The following is a 14,021-nucleotide window of genomic DNA, read 5'->3' on the forward strand; positions in this document are numbered from 1 at the left end:
AACCCCCTTCAATCCTGAACTTCATCACTGTTCCGCAATCTTGTTTTCTAATTTGGGTAAAGAGGGAATCCCTGCCCTGGGATAGCCTTTCTTAGTCATTGCTTCAGAGGTAGAACGCTACTGTTCAATGTTCTTCTCAACATCATGCTGTAAACTAATAAATATTTAATGGGCCCACCCCAATTTATGCTGTCTCCAAGAAAAACTAATGTGTCATCTGCATAAGAGCAAATTTAGCGTTGACTTGTGACGGTAAAGCTGCACAATACTTGCGATAAAATGTGTTTCTGGTAGATTTATAGTCATACTTTGCTTCAGTTCTTCACTCTATCACCTCGGTGAAAATGATCTTAGCTTGTTTTTGATGTGTGCCGCAGGGAGTGTTGGAAAGTTTCCTCGGTACGGCGCTGACAGGAGTAGTGTTCTGCCTGCTAGCTGGTCAGCCCCTGACTATCCTCAGTAGCACGGGCCCGGTGCTTGTGTTCGAAAGACTTCTCTTCACTTTCAGCAAGTGAGTACCTCCCAATGAACCCTAGTCAGTCACAGGATTTCTCCTGTGACTGGATAGTCATCATGCAAACATAATGCAAAGAATAAAGACAAGAGGGAGATTCGATTGAGAATCCAGAGCAGCAGCTTTCAAGAAAATCTCCATGGTATATGAAACTATCAACACTTGGAGCACGGTTTAAGCTTTGCATCGGATATTTTTTGTTTTTTTTAAGATTGCAGCAAGTGGGCCGATTGTTCCTGCTGTAAATCTCTTGGCACTTACAGATTGTTCGCGGAACGGTTTGACTGGTAGCTTCCTGTTCTGATTGATTAGACAAGAACAGCGTCAAACCTTCTTATTTAGAACATGATGTTGGGCACTCTGCAAAAAAAAAAAAAAAAAAAACTTGGTTCCTGTGATAGAGCTGAACAAAAATCCACCGCAGCATTCAGATGAGTGATCTTTCCTCATGGGATGATAAAAATTGTACACAGAGAGTCATTTTACAATCACTAAAGGCTGTCCAATGCCGACGTCTCTCTCCTGGCTCTTTTCTAAGCCCCTCAGTCGGTCTTCTAGCATTACCAGACAACATGCTGACTCTGTTCCGTTATCAATAATTCACTCTCATTTATTTTTACGCTGTGAGTGAAGAATGTTGTGGGTGTCTGTGCCTTGCAAGCGGTTCCGGCGATGGCAACAGCTGCTAGGCTGCAAGCAAGTATTTCATGCCCTGCGCCACAGATGCTAAATAGATAAAAGCGTGTGGTCCAGTTGCATGTGGAGCCCTTTAATTTAGGGTTTTGCTTTCACTATCATAGCGCTGTCATGGCCTGGTATGACATTAACATAATAACATGATACTTAACTCTGAAGGTATTTACACAAATATATTTAACAAAAATGTTAATTACTTTTATTTAAAGCAGAAAAGTAGCGATTATTCCTACTGCTGCTTAAATAACATGACATCAACTATAACAGGTGCATCTAAAATGTTGTCTTTGACTTGGAAATAGACGTTATTAATAGAATAGTGTCTGTCAAAAGCAGGACATTGAGGAAGGTTAGAGATTATTTGAAAACTTCTAAAATTGTAACCCAAGTCCAAGAAGCTAACATTAGGTTGTCTACTGCAGCTAATGCTGGGTGGAGTTTGCCAACAGTGTTATCTTTAAAAGAATATTGTATCACAAGAGCTTTTGTTTGCTGAGTTTGTGTTAAACTGAACTCTCAGAGGGGTAGCGGTCTTTTTAAGTTGCCACTTTCACTGAAACTACTTGCTTTTTTTTTTTCCTCCCCGTCCCCATCCGCACTCAGAGACAACAGTTTCGACTACCTCGAGTTTCGGCTGTGGATCGGCCTGTGGTCTGGTTTGTTCTGCTTGGTGCTGGTCGCCACGGATGCGAGCTTCCTGGTGCAGTACTTCACACGCTTCACAGAGGAAGGCTTCTCTGCGCTTATCAGCTTCATCTTCATCTATGACGCATTCAAGAAGATGATAAAGCTGGCCCACCACAACCCCATCAACTCGGAGTTCGATCACAACCTCATCACTCAGTACGACTGCCGCTGCGTACCGGGTGCGTATCCCAGCAGCTTGACAGTCCAAACCTCTAGGCCGCCCTCGTCACCGTGGTACTGATTGATGTTGCTGAATTTGTCACGGTGTCGGACTTGTGTGTTATTTACATGTCTGCATTGGAAATGACAAATGACACACCTGCTTGCTTTCCCATCCTCCATATCAGATTTAAACTGGCCAAGAGCGACTCAGCTGACATCAAAAGCATTCCCGCTTCACTGATTAGATATCATTGTTCCCTTTTTTTCTTTCTTTCTAGGTAATTCATCAACACTCCGCGATACTTCTGCCTGGACAAACCGTACTGATCTGGTATGTGGTGTCCTTGTTCTCTAAAAACACAAAACTGAACAGCCTGGATTCAGGGATCGGTTTTTCAAACATGTTCTCACCCAACTCATTGTTTACTCCTGGCCTCTCCAGCCGGAGAACGCCACCTGGGCGTCCCTGACCCAGCATCAGTGTAAGGAGTTCGGAGGGCTGCTGGTCGGAGAGGCCTGTGACTATGTGCCTGACATTACCCTGATGTCCTTCATCCTGTTCTTTGGGACCTACACCTGCTCCATGGCTCTGAAGAAGTTCAAGACGAGTAGATTCTTCCCCACAACGGTGAGTGGTGAACAATATCTCATCTCTGACTGAGCTGAAACTCTTTTTCAAAGAAGAATGGCAAAGCTTTCAGTATGTATTTCTACAAACTGTTAGAGATACAGAAGAATTTCAGCTGTATTGGCAGCTAAAGCTTCTGCAGACTATTGACTCTAGGGGGCTCTACACAGCTGCTAAACTTCTGACATTTTGTTTGTACAACACCAGATCCTAAATTGGGGCGTCTCTGAACCTTCAGAGACGCATAAAGACAATTAGTTACTTAGTCAGCCTTCTATCACCTGAAGAACATTTCCAGGATTAAAGGATGAATGTCCAAGCAAGATTTAGAAAGTCATCCATGTGTTTGTCTTTTGTCTTCACTGCATCCCCAGAAGCAAACATGGAGAAGCAGCATTTGGCTTTTATGCACCACAAATCTGGAACAAACTTCCAGAAAACTGCAAAGATGCCAAAACACTGAATTCTTTTTTTAAATCGAGATCAAAAACCCAGCGGTTTAGAGTTACCATTGATTAGTAATAAGTGGAACATTGATCAACATGCTTGATGTAAATTTGCTTGATGACGACATTTGACAAAACGCAATGTTTATCTTTTGTTTCAAAATCGGTTGCTGTTTTTATGATGTAAAGCGCTTCGAACTGCCTTGTCGTTGAAATGTGCTACACAAATAAATTTGACTTGATGGGACAATTTTAAAAACCGGACACCATTCTCCCCGCTTCACAAGCGATGGTGCTGCTTTGTGTCGGTCCTACGCATGAAATCCAAATGAACGTATGCGCTTGCGTTAGAAAATGTTATTATTACTGTTAAGCATCTGCTATTTTTTTTCTCCTTAAAATGAACTCTCTAACCTACAGTGATGTTGTCCCCTGTCTAGGTGAGGAAGCTTATCAGTGACTTTGCCATCATCTTGACCATTCTTCTCTTCTGTGGCATTGACGCCTTGGTCGGGGTGGACACTCCAAAGCTCATAGTGCCTAGTGAATTTAAGGTAATCGCTACACATTTCATATAGATACTGTACTGTATGTATGCATGGTTTTCAATGTGGGCTTGACATCTTGGTGCTGGATATGCTTTAGATCAGGGTTGTCCAAACTTGTTGACACATGGGCCAAAATCGTCAAGTCAAAAGGACTTGAGGGCCAAAAGAATGTTCTTTTATTAACTCAACAATAAACTAAGCATGTGATTTTTTTTTTTTTAGTTGAACAAATAAAGTAGTCAGATTTGTTGCTGGAAAGGGGTGTGGATATTATTATAGCTACAAAAATGTAGCTGTATTTAAAAGATTTTGCAAATTTTCTAGGTATCAACTGGAAAAACTAGAACCTTTAGTCATCCATCTCTGAGCTATAAAATCAGGATTTAGGTTGCTGTTTATTTGAAAACTCTCGCTGTATTAATCCAGGTTAAATACATTAATTAGAAGCGGATTTGGATTTTCGGCTTTTGAGTAAAAATGGATAGATGTGGTGCTTGCTTGCAAGAGATTGCAAAGATGGTGGTCATTTAAAGACCAATGATTATTTTATTGCCAACATTTTTTACGGTGAAAAAATCTGACTTTGTCTGCGGTAATTTTGCCCCAACAAAAAAATAGAATAGTCTCCATTTACATCAGACACCTGTGCTGGGTTGGCCAAACATGCCGTTCTTGAACTGAAATCAGTCCCGGGGGGCCTCATATGGGCCCCCCAAGATGCACGCTGGACGCCCCCCTCCACCTTAGACAAAGGCCGATGCTGTGGTGAGCAGACTGCTGTTTCCTTAGATTACACCGTTAATGATCCATGTTTCTGCAAGAAAGCCTCCCTAATTCTTTAAAGTCCCCTGCTCAATGCGCTCTTTGTAGTTTGCTCAGTTGGACACATATTACCTTGAAACTAAGATACAGGCATGCTTGGAGATTTCTGAGCTCAAATGCTGGACGGCCGGCAGGCCCCCGCAGCCCTCCCTTTTCGTGGAGGAGTGGGCTAAAGGTGATTACAGGTGATATGAGAACCGACGCTCTCCTAGTTGCGAGCACAGAGGCGGCTTTCTTTGCACATAATAATGCACAGGTAATCAAAACCTACGGCGTGTTCGGGTGCCTGCTTTCTTGATTTCATGCTTTGGATGTTAGCCGTGTCCTTGCATGTGGATTCGCCATTACAACTAATGCTTTTTCTTCTTTTTTCAGCCCACAAATCCAGCACGGGGCTGGTTTATTCCTCCATTTGGAGGAAACCCCTGGTGGGTGTACCTGGCAGCTGCACTTCCTGCCCTCTTGGTCACGATTCTGATCTTCATGGATCAACAGATCACTGCGGTGATTGTGAACCGGAAAGAACACAAGCTAAAGGTAGGCAGTTCACCTAAATGTTGTTAAATGTAGGAAGAAGATCTTTATGTCTGTCTTACATTAGTAATCCCTTTTTTTTTTTAAAGGAAACTTGAACATTTTGATCTTGTGAAGGGACGAAAGCTTCTTTTGTTGAACCACTTATTTAAGAAATATTCTGGAGCTGTATATAATAATTACTTTTAAATTACTTTGGCTCCCCCTCTTGGAAAAAAGACGGTGAAGACAATAAATGAGGCATTTTAGTACATGGGGCAGAAATGAGTCCGTTTTTTATTTAAGCTGGTTTTCATTCATTCACAAAGTCCTCTCAAAATGTATTTTTGAAAACGTTTACTTCAACTTTCTGACGCAAATGACAGGAGCCATCAACATCCAATAACACTAACCTTCTCTGTGAACAGAAGTAGGTGGAGTAGCCAAGTTTTTTTTCTCAGATAAGAGTAGCACTGCTTCAACATATTTTTACTCGAGTAAAAGTAAAAAGTAGTCCTCGGATTAAAAAAAACAACATTTGGTTAAAAGACAACTCAAGTACCGAGTAACTGATCAAAACTTCGATCACTTAATATTTTTTAAAAATACATCATTAGATAAGCCAAAACCTAAAGTTATGTGGAAATGTTGATATTTTAAAGACCAAAGTGAAAATAATTCCTATAAATAAGTACAAAACAATCAAAAGAACAATCCCCCCCCCCCAAACAATTATTTCAATATGAAACACACAATGCAGGTGTGTGAATCTTTGGTTAAAATAAGCTGGTTTTTAATCCAACCAAGTCACTCGTTGTGGGTCGAGTATCAAGAAATCTTTCTATAGTAAGAGTAGCAGTGCTTCATAATAGGATTATTCAAGTAAAATTCAAAAGTACATCATAGTAAAAAAATAACATCTACTCGAGTAGATAACCCTATGAAACCCTTTGTCTTCTCTCTCTTCGTGCCCAGAAAGGGGCCGGTTATCACCTGGACCTGTTCTGGGTGGCCGTCCTGATTATACTCTGCTCCTTCATGGGGTTGCCATGGTACGTAGCTGCTACCGTCATCTCCATCGCCCACATCGATTCCCTGAAAATGGAGACCCAGACCTCCGCCCCCGGAGAGCAGCCCAAGTTCCTGGGCGTCAGGTGAGTTGTGGTTCCATTTTTATTTCTTTGCTTTATCATACTTGCGGCCGTTTTTGACGTGTTTTCAGGTATTTGTGAGAAGGATCTCACCAAGCGCTTCTATTAAAAATCTCATATTCTGCTTTTTAAAATACATTTGTGGCATATAAATATATTCGGTGTGTGAAAATCAAACTAATTGCTGTATTGCTCAGGTCAGGAAAACATTTTTCCTAAAAAAAATAATTTAAAAAAGTTCCGATCAGTTTCCATGACGTCCTTGTTGGTCTCTATAGCTGATGACAGAAATTTCCGTAACATTGTTTTTATGAAGTTTTACCCCCTTTTACGTGCTAAGAACCCATCATAAACTTTCAGAAGTCAGAGTCCCTGCATGTGAAAACTTTTAGGCTTTACAAATGATGCTGATTTTCCTATTTCTTCCCCCTACCCCCATCCAGGGAACAAAGAGTCACTGGCATCTTTGTGTTCCTCCTGACGGGACTCTCCGTCTTCATGGCTCCTATCCTAAAGGTATTCTGTCCAGCTCCTAATTCCTCCATGGAAACGCGGATTACAGTCCGTCCCTTTTAGGACGAGCTCTCGTCACTTGTCTTTATTTTTTAAAAATCATTTAGAATCTTCCGTTCATCCGATTAGTAGCCCCCGTACCTGGACTAATTCCATGTGAAATAAAAGGCACATTCATCAGGACTTTAAGCTCCAGTTGGAGAAGAGGGTAGAGTTTCCATTCCCTCATTAAGTTGGGAAAGAACCTAAGCGGAGGCTTTTGTTGGAGCTGCTGCGCCCCCTAGTGGCCGTTTTGTCTTCCAGGCGTGGAAAAGTAGTTTTTCCTCAAACTGTTGTCTAATCTGCTATCTGTGAGCTACTTTAAAGCATTAATGCCTAAACTAGCTGGAGCTTTAACACACAAAACTATTCTATTTTCTTATTTATAATTTAGCTTTAGCTACTGATACTACATTCATCTGCATGTATAAAATGGATATCGTTTTTGCTTTGTTGTCTGCAGTTCATCCCGATGCCTGTTCTCTATGGTGTGTTCCTCTATATGGGTGTGGCATCACTCAATGGTGTCCAGGTGAGTTGCTTCACTCTAACTAGCATTGGTACTCGCCACATAAGTGTATGACTGTATTAGCTTCTTATAAGATGGTTATACGAAGCTTATATTTTACCGTGCCTTGTTCATAGCCCTCTATGCGTCTCACAGTTGATGTTGCAATAATAAACATTTTCCCCCTCTCCAAAAAAAAGTTTCCAATTACATTCACTGTAGCTGTAATGGGGGAAAAATGGCGAAGAGGATTTAATACCAGTATTGGTAGGCACTAGGTATCGTCATAGCAACACAAACTATTGAAGGAGTAACTACATCTATAACTTAATTGTATGTTCTTGGCATATTAATACTGTTGTATCTGTAGCATCACCTGTTCTCGTGTAGATTCTGGTCCATTAGTGTTTAAATTACTGATCAGAATTGAAACCAAACAGCCGAACAGAGATTTGTGACGGGCTGGCCCTCCTTCTGTAAAATGACAGACTTGTTCGCTGTTGCTTTTTACTTCCATTAAAACCAGTTACGAACCAGTTCTCAGCCACCAGCCTTTCTCTGAATGCTTTTGTGGTTAAAGAAAAAAGCAAAACCACAACAGAAGTAGTGATTTCTTTTTATTTCACTTTTCTTCATCTCACTGTCTGCTTTGAAAACAAAAACCCGACAGTTCATGGACCGCCTGCTGCTGCTCCTCATGCCTGCCAAGCACCAGCCGGACCTCATCTACCTGCGCCACGTCCCCCAGAGACGGATCCACCTCTTCACCTTCATCCAGGTCCTGTGCTTGGCTCTGCTCTGGATCCTCAAGTCCACCGTTGCCGCCATCATTTTCCCCGTCATGGTGAGGATCGCCTGACGTGTAGCCGAGTGAAAACTGAAGCGCCAAGGGCGGAGCCGGACCGTATGTCTGGAAAAACGTATCACGAGAACAGCTATATCGATTAAGTGTCGATGTCAGTAATTGATTATTAGGTATTTTTTGTTTTAAATATCTGAAATACTGCCAAACTGGTAGCATGACCTTTCCTGTTTCAGCCACGGTTTTCCACGCCGTTGTATACTTTAAGCCGTTACGAGGCACGGTGGCGAAAACCGAAGTCGTTGCCGTGCACATTACTCTGCAGGTTGTTGCTAGGTAACCAAAGAGTGAGTTAGCTGATGCCACCGATCTAATCATGAGAAGTAAAGCCGCTAAAGCCTTTCCTCTGCCTACATCTTCAGAAACGCTGCGCTGTTTTGAATAGGACTTCAGTAAATATCCTTTACATTGAATATTCTATAAGATGTATTATCGACCGATACTGACAATGCGTTTAGCGCGATACCTTTTGCTACGGATTGACAAATTCTCCAACCTTCTGTTGAGAATGATTTGCCTGCGCTTCCGTTCCTAGATTTTGGCGTTAGTTGCCGTACGAAAGGCCATGGACTACGTGTTCTCCCAGCACGACCTCAGCTACCTGGACGACGTGATCCCGGAGAAGGACAAGAAAAAGAAGGAGGACGAGAAGAAGAAGAAAAACAAGAAGAAGGGAAGCATCGACAGTGAAATTGACTACGTAAGTAAGAGTCGGCAGTACAAATGAGAGAAAAATTGCACTTTCTCTCGACTCCACAGTTGATGTGACGTGTCAGAAAGTAGCTCTCCAGCGGTTAATGTTGTCCCTCCGTCCTCCCACAGTCCGACTACCCCTACCATGAAAATATCCCCTCTATAAAAATCTCTATGGAGATGATGGAACAGGAGCCCATGTTGGGGGATAAATCTTTGGATAGTGAGTACCACTGGCCAGGGTTTGCTTCGCTCCCACTAAGAGAGCTGCTCAGACTCTGCTTCTCGAAGTTTCTCCTGCCGCGCTCACCCTTTAGCTCTGACTCTGACTTCCTGCCCAGCTCAAACCGTTAGCGGATGAGTTCATGTTGGAACCCTAAGAAAAAATAAATAAATTACAAACAAGCTTTGCATTGCTTGCTTCCTTTTCTTTCTCCCTTCTCCAGTTTTTTGCTTCTGCAGCCTAACTTGAAATTTAAGATTTTGCCAAAACATTTTTGCTGTTTCTTTTTTCCCCCCTCAGGAGATTCGCCGCAAACTGTCCTTAACCCCCATTCACCGTGCTGAACACTACTTTGGCTCCCCCTCTGTGTAAGTGAGTACCATCCTCCTTTTGCACAGCTGTCCTATATTGTTTTTAAAGAGATTCACTACTAATTAGAAGCTATAAGTTAACAAAAGTAGGGCCACAGCTAGCGTTTCCTTTAGTTATCGATTAATCTACCAATTATTCTGACGATTAATCGGATAAGTAAAATTGCCAATTCTGCAGATTTTTTTATTTAAGTTTTTTTTTAATGAAATATGAAAAATACATTCAAAGTCAATTCCTTTTTAAAATAAGGAAATGTTTTATTGCGAAGGATGTATCTGCAGCTAAAAAAAAATAATTATTTCTAACATCAGCATATGAAAAGCTCAGACATTAATGCTTGAAAGGGCCACAGTGTCGGGCTGATCTGTTGATTTATTATTTTTTTTTGGATTGACTGACTAATAATTGATATTAAAATATGCTTAATAGGAGTTTTTTTGTTTGTTTTGTTTGTTACAGAATTTGAAACATTTGAAGCGAAACCACTAAGAGGAGTTCTGGGTAGAACATATTTACAATTTTTTTGATCTTAACTTCTTTTTTTCTTCCACTATTTTTGCTTAATTTCTACTCTGAGTGTGTCGTTCTTTTAGCAAATGGCCATATTTTAAATGGGTATACTCCAGTTAACGATTAATCGATTGCTGACTAAGTTGACGATTATTTCAACAGTTGATTCATCACAATTAATCCGATTAGTCGTTCCAGCCCTAAGCGAAAGTTTGCAAAAGTATCACCACAGACTCCCAATTTAGCTCAGTTCTGGACTTTGACTGGACTCAAAAATTGCACAAGAGTTTTATTGAGATGTGGCAGAGTAACTAACCAGGGCTGAATCCAGCGGCTAACTAGATCTTATTTCAGGAAAAAATAAAACGCATTGAGGTTTGTGGTCGCAAAGTGACAAAACGCGAAGAAATCTGGGGGACGTGAAGACGGCGAGACGCTTCAATGTCACTTTGTTTTTGTGTCTTTCTCTCAGTTTCGGCTGCGGTTCACACGGCTCACCTCGGATTCGGATCGACCGGGAGGAGAACGGCTTCCTCGGCAGGAAGAGCTCTGAAACGGAACTGTGAAAGAAATCTGTACACAAAGCAGCACAACACTGCAAACATGCTCTTATTTTATTTCATTTGAGCTTTTATTTTATCACCACCGTCCCGATCCGTGGCGGCTATTTCTACGACAATTCACACGAGGATTTGAATCCGAATAGCTGGAAGTATTCCGTCTTAACACTTTGGTGGTACTGAGTTTTCAGCGTCGCCGGCTGAAAAACAAACAGAACGTCATCTGACTTCACTTTTGAAAGCGTGTGTTATTAATTAATTTATTAAACATAACATTGGTAGACATGAACAGAGGTCCTGGAAGCAATAGTAATTAAATGATTTGCTAAAGTCAAGTACTCTGTACATACCTATACCCAAAGTTTTAATTTATTATTATGATTATTATTATTATGAAACACTTGCATGCAAGTTTCTTCTCTTAGAAAGAAATCTTCACCTGAACGTCACTGGGATCCACGTCTTCCGTTCACGCGTTGCGAACAAAACGGCCTACACAAAGTCATCTATGCAAAAGTCACAAGCCGACTTATAAACATTTGAACAGATTTGTTCCAACAAATTCAAAAATAAAAAATAGCAGCTTCGTCTCAGTATCAACACAGGTTTCATCTTAAATTTTTTTCCAGTCTCATTTTCCTTTTTCTATATATTTATTATATTTAAACTCAATAAAGTAGCTTGCTGGTTGGATTTTATGCAAGAGGTGGACATCGTTTTTTTTTTTTCACTTTGTCTTCTCAGTGGTCTGCCTCCACTCATCTGTCGTTTCCCTGTTTATAGAGTCCTAGATTTTTGAAACCCTCACGTAGCTCTACCTCTTCTTCTCCTTAGGTGCCAGACATGTTTTTTGTTTTGTTTTGTTGTTTTATGATTGAAATGCGTTTATTGTGCAATGGTTTCTGATCAAACACTAATCTGATTTATTCCGTATCCCCTCAATTTGGCACTGTATACATGTCAGATTCATTTGGTGACTTATTATTATTATAATTGTTTTTTTTAATCATTGTAAATAGTGAAATAGCAGATATGTGAAAGGGTAAATCCACCTGATTTAAAAAAAAACCAAATAAGATAGTACTTTGATGTTTGCATTTGAACAACTGAACATGGCATTAATACTAATATATGGCAACTCGTCCTTCTGATGATATTTCAAACACTGAAGTCGAGGAGAAAAAAAGCATTCTAGCTCGCCTCATGAATTCAGTGTAACGTTGGCGCGCGAGACGATCGATTCTTTTATTAGGTAGCTTTTAATTTACAATGTGATCTTACACAGAGGCTGATGATTTGATTAATATTTAATCTTTAAATTTTTTTTAGGTTGTAGTCTTTTCTTTTTTTTTCTTTTCCAAATAATGCAAATCCAAATTCAGACCGGTTACTGATTCATTGTCTTTTGGAGTAAAAAAGTCAGAAAAGGCGTATACAGTGTTGCAAAATGTGTTTGCCTACTTACAGATATTTGTTTTTGACATTTTTGCTTTTTGGCGACATAAAAATGTGAAAGACCATCTAAAGAAATACACAAAGAAAATCACAGTGAGCAAAACCAGCAGTCTTTTGTCTTTTTTTTTTTAAACATTTATTTATTGGAGAAAAACCTGCACAAATCAACCCAACATTATGTGAAAAATAATCGATCCCATTGAAATTCCTCAACATCTCAATGGAAAGTCTGGACTTTCACTGGCTGAGTGTTTCAGATGTTCACTGTCCTGCTGCATAACCCGACTTTACTTGACCTGAAGGTCATAAACTGATGAGCAGAATTTCTGGTTTTGTGAATTACTACACATTGTTCAGGTCTTGAAGTTGCATTTTCCTTCTTTTTTTCCCCCCCTGAGATGCTCTACCAGCAGAAATAACTTCTAAAAAGTTCCGATTTTGTTTCTTTCAGTCACAGAATAGTTTCCTAAAAGCGTTAGGGATGAATAAAATAGTTTTTGGAAAAAATGTGACATTACCCTTCCTGTTATTTGTTGTTTTTTGCCAGTGAATTCTCCCTTGGTGACTGTTTTGACCCAATCTCTTGTTTTTAAGTCAAAAACCCTGAGTCTTAATTGAGGCCTGCGGCAGTTTAGGTCTTGTTCTGTTTTTCCCTGATTTATTTGCTGAATTTTTAACAAACTGGAGTATTAAAATGCACCCAAATGTGGTCAATCGCAGCTAATTCATACTTTTCGCATGGGGTTGGTTGGTTCCTCTCAGAACTAGAGAGACGATCTGAAACACGTGACTGAAAAGCCAAAACAAAAGAAATTTGTAATTTTGAACAAATACTCGTCGCAGCACTGTATTCCGATTTTCATTTAGCAAACACATTTATAATGTTCCGGCTCAATTATGCTCTTCACCGGTACCAAACTGATTCATGCAAGGTTGATTAACATATATCTGTGTATTCATGCATCCAAATCATTTGAGGTGTGTAAGCATATTTATTACTTCCAACATTACAATATTCTCTCTATTTTGCCTGTCATTTGTCTTGCTAAACGTCTCTGATTCATCTCTCACAGTATGTTTATTCTTTATAAATGTGAAGCTAATGACCGTTAACGTTGCATTTTTTCCTCCCTCCCAATAAACGCCCCCCCGGGGTCTATCTCTTTGTTTCGGTAATCTGTACATCTTCTGCTTCCGTAACTGTTATGATATTTATTGTGCTCTGACACTGAAACCAATTTTATGCCACGCATCGTATGTGCTAAACTGTCAGGCTACTCCGAAGGAATTAAAGTGTGGGTGTTTTTTTCTATGAAGTAGTGATTTAAATGAGAGCAATAAAACAATCAGATTCTTAAATGCGTCGTCGTCGTCTTTTTATATATATATATATATACACAACTAAATTAAATGAATAAATAAAACGTGGCTGATAGACTGGCACCCAGTATGAGACTCTTGCCTTTCCCGACTGTAGCTGAAGACAGGTGGATCGAAATGAGGAGCGAGAGAGAGAGAGAGACCACTCATTATCTGGAATCAGCAAAGCAGCATGTGAAGCCACAGTGGACAGACGACTTGAAAAAGAAAAATACCTCACTCCTCCAAGGGATTAAAAAAAAAGAAGAACAACCTTTCTGGTTCCTGAGCGAGAATTTCTCTTTGAAGCGACACTAATCAGACAGCTGTCACAAACAGAAAAGAAGCGTCTCTCCTGTAATCAGGAACATTTGAATGCAAATTATTTCTGATCTATATATACATATATATATTACATGAAACAAAGCTTATTGTAACTTTACAAAGATACGCTGCTCAAATAAAAATCTACTGAAACACGAAGGCAAATAAAAAAACCCTCATTTGTAAGGCAGTATAGTTCACCAAGCTTTCAGCAGTTGCTAAATAAAATATGTTTTAGCACCTGCGACCCTGACGAAAGTTCATAATGTAACCTTAACATGAATGAATAAGATTACTGGAAGCGGTTTGACATGAAATGTATTTTAATGACAGATGTTTTACAGCTGCTTTTCAAATTACTGGCTGTATAACTACAGACACCATCACCACATTGTGTTGTCAGACTCCCTGCAAAGAGAAGGAACATGCTTCAGAG

General features: G+C 40.1%; 1 protein-coding gene across 4 annotated transcripts in view; it reads left to right on the forward strand.

Moving 5' to 3' along the window:
• The window catches only part of LOC102223229 (electrogenic sodium bicarbonate cotransporter 1-like), a 39,514-nt gene extending 26,253 nt beyond the window's left edge, over positions 1-13,261 (forward strand). For 2 of the 4 annotated variants that reach the window (XM_023338272.1, XM_023338274.1), the window contains exons 13-26: positions 378-511; positions 1,814-2,076; positions 2,338-2,390; positions 2,502-2,687; positions 3,574-3,687; positions 4,879-5,040; positions 5,992-6,170; positions 6,611-6,683; positions 7,183-7,251; positions 7,898-8,071; positions 8,625-8,789; positions 8,912-9,005; positions 9,306-9,377; positions 10,360-13,261. In XM_023338272.1, the coding sequence (XP_023194040.1) occupies positions 378-511; positions 1,814-2,076; positions 2,338-2,390; positions 2,502-2,687; positions 3,574-3,687; positions 4,879-5,040; positions 5,992-6,170; positions 6,611-6,683; positions 7,183-7,251; positions 7,898-8,071; positions 8,625-8,789; positions 8,912-9,005; positions 9,306-9,349 (1,710 nt within the window). In that variant the 3' untranslated portion in view covers positions 9,350-9,377; positions 10,360-13,261. The remainder of the gene's footprint in view (positions 1-377; positions 512-1,813; positions 2,077-2,337; positions 2,391-2,501; positions 2,688-3,573; positions 3,688-4,878; positions 5,041-5,991; positions 6,171-6,610; positions 6,684-7,182; positions 7,252-7,897; positions 8,072-8,624; positions 8,790-8,911; positions 9,006-9,305; positions 9,378-10,359) is intronic. The other 2 variants (XM_023338273.1, XM_023338275.1) reach the window with 2 other exon arrangements.
• The last annotated feature ends 760 nt before the right edge of the window (positions 13,262-14,021 follow it).

Source organism: Xiphophorus maculatus, chromosome 8 (assembly GCF_002775205.1).
Source record: "Xiphophorus maculatus strain JP 163 A chromosome 8, X_maculatus-5.0-male, whole genome shotgun sequence".
Classification (NCBI taxonomy): domain Eukaryota; kingdom Metazoa; phylum Chordata; class Actinopteri; order Cyprinodontiformes; family Poeciliidae; genus Xiphophorus; species Xiphophorus maculatus.